General features: G+C 70.2%; 1 protein-coding gene across 1 annotated transcript in view; it reads right to left on the bottom strand.

Annotated features, from left to right (window-relative positions):
- Nucleotides 1-159, bottom strand: part of ARPC5L (actin related protein 2/3 complex subunit 5 like) — a 4,022-nt gene extending 3,863 nt beyond the window's left edge. Inside the window, exon 1 of the mRNA XM_010721160.3 lies at nt 1-159. Within this exon, the coding sequence (XP_010719462.1) occupies nt 1-102 (102 nt within the window). The 5' untranslated portion in view covers nt 103-159.
- Nucleotides 160-450: the final 291 nt, after the last annotated feature.

Genomic DNA, 450 nt, shown 5'->3' on the forward strand with positions numbered 1-450 from the left:
CTCGGCCGCCGCCGCCTCTTCGGGCTCCTCCACGAAGCGGTTCTCGTCGTACTGATCGATGTCGAGGCGGCGGAAGCGGGACGAGAGCGTGCTCCGCGCCATGCCGTCGGATCCGGAACCGGAACCGCCTCCGCCGCTCCGCCCCGCCGGAACCGGAAGCGCAGAGCCCGCCCCGCCCCCGGCGAGAAGAAGGGAGCGGAGGGCGCCCCCCGCCGGCCCGGCCCGCACAGCGCCGCCCCGCCGCACGGAGAGGACGCGCGACTGAAAAATCAGAACAATTCCTTTAATGTACAAAGTGCGGGGCGGCGGCACACCGGGCGGCGCGAGCGATGCGGCCCGACGGCCCCGCGCTGCGGAAACTTTGCTGCTGAAACCTCTTAAGATTTACGGGAAACAAAAAACCTCAACGGCACTCGGGGATGAGCGCGGCCCCGGGCGCCGCCGTCGTCA

This window comes from Meleagris gallopavo, chromosome 19, assembly GCF_000146605.3.
Source record: "Meleagris gallopavo isolate NT-WF06-2002-E0010 breed Aviagen turkey brand Nicholas breeding stock chromosome 19, Turkey_5.1, whole genome shotgun sequence".
Taxonomy (NCBI): domain Eukaryota; kingdom Metazoa; phylum Chordata; class Aves; order Galliformes; family Phasianidae; genus Meleagris; species Meleagris gallopavo.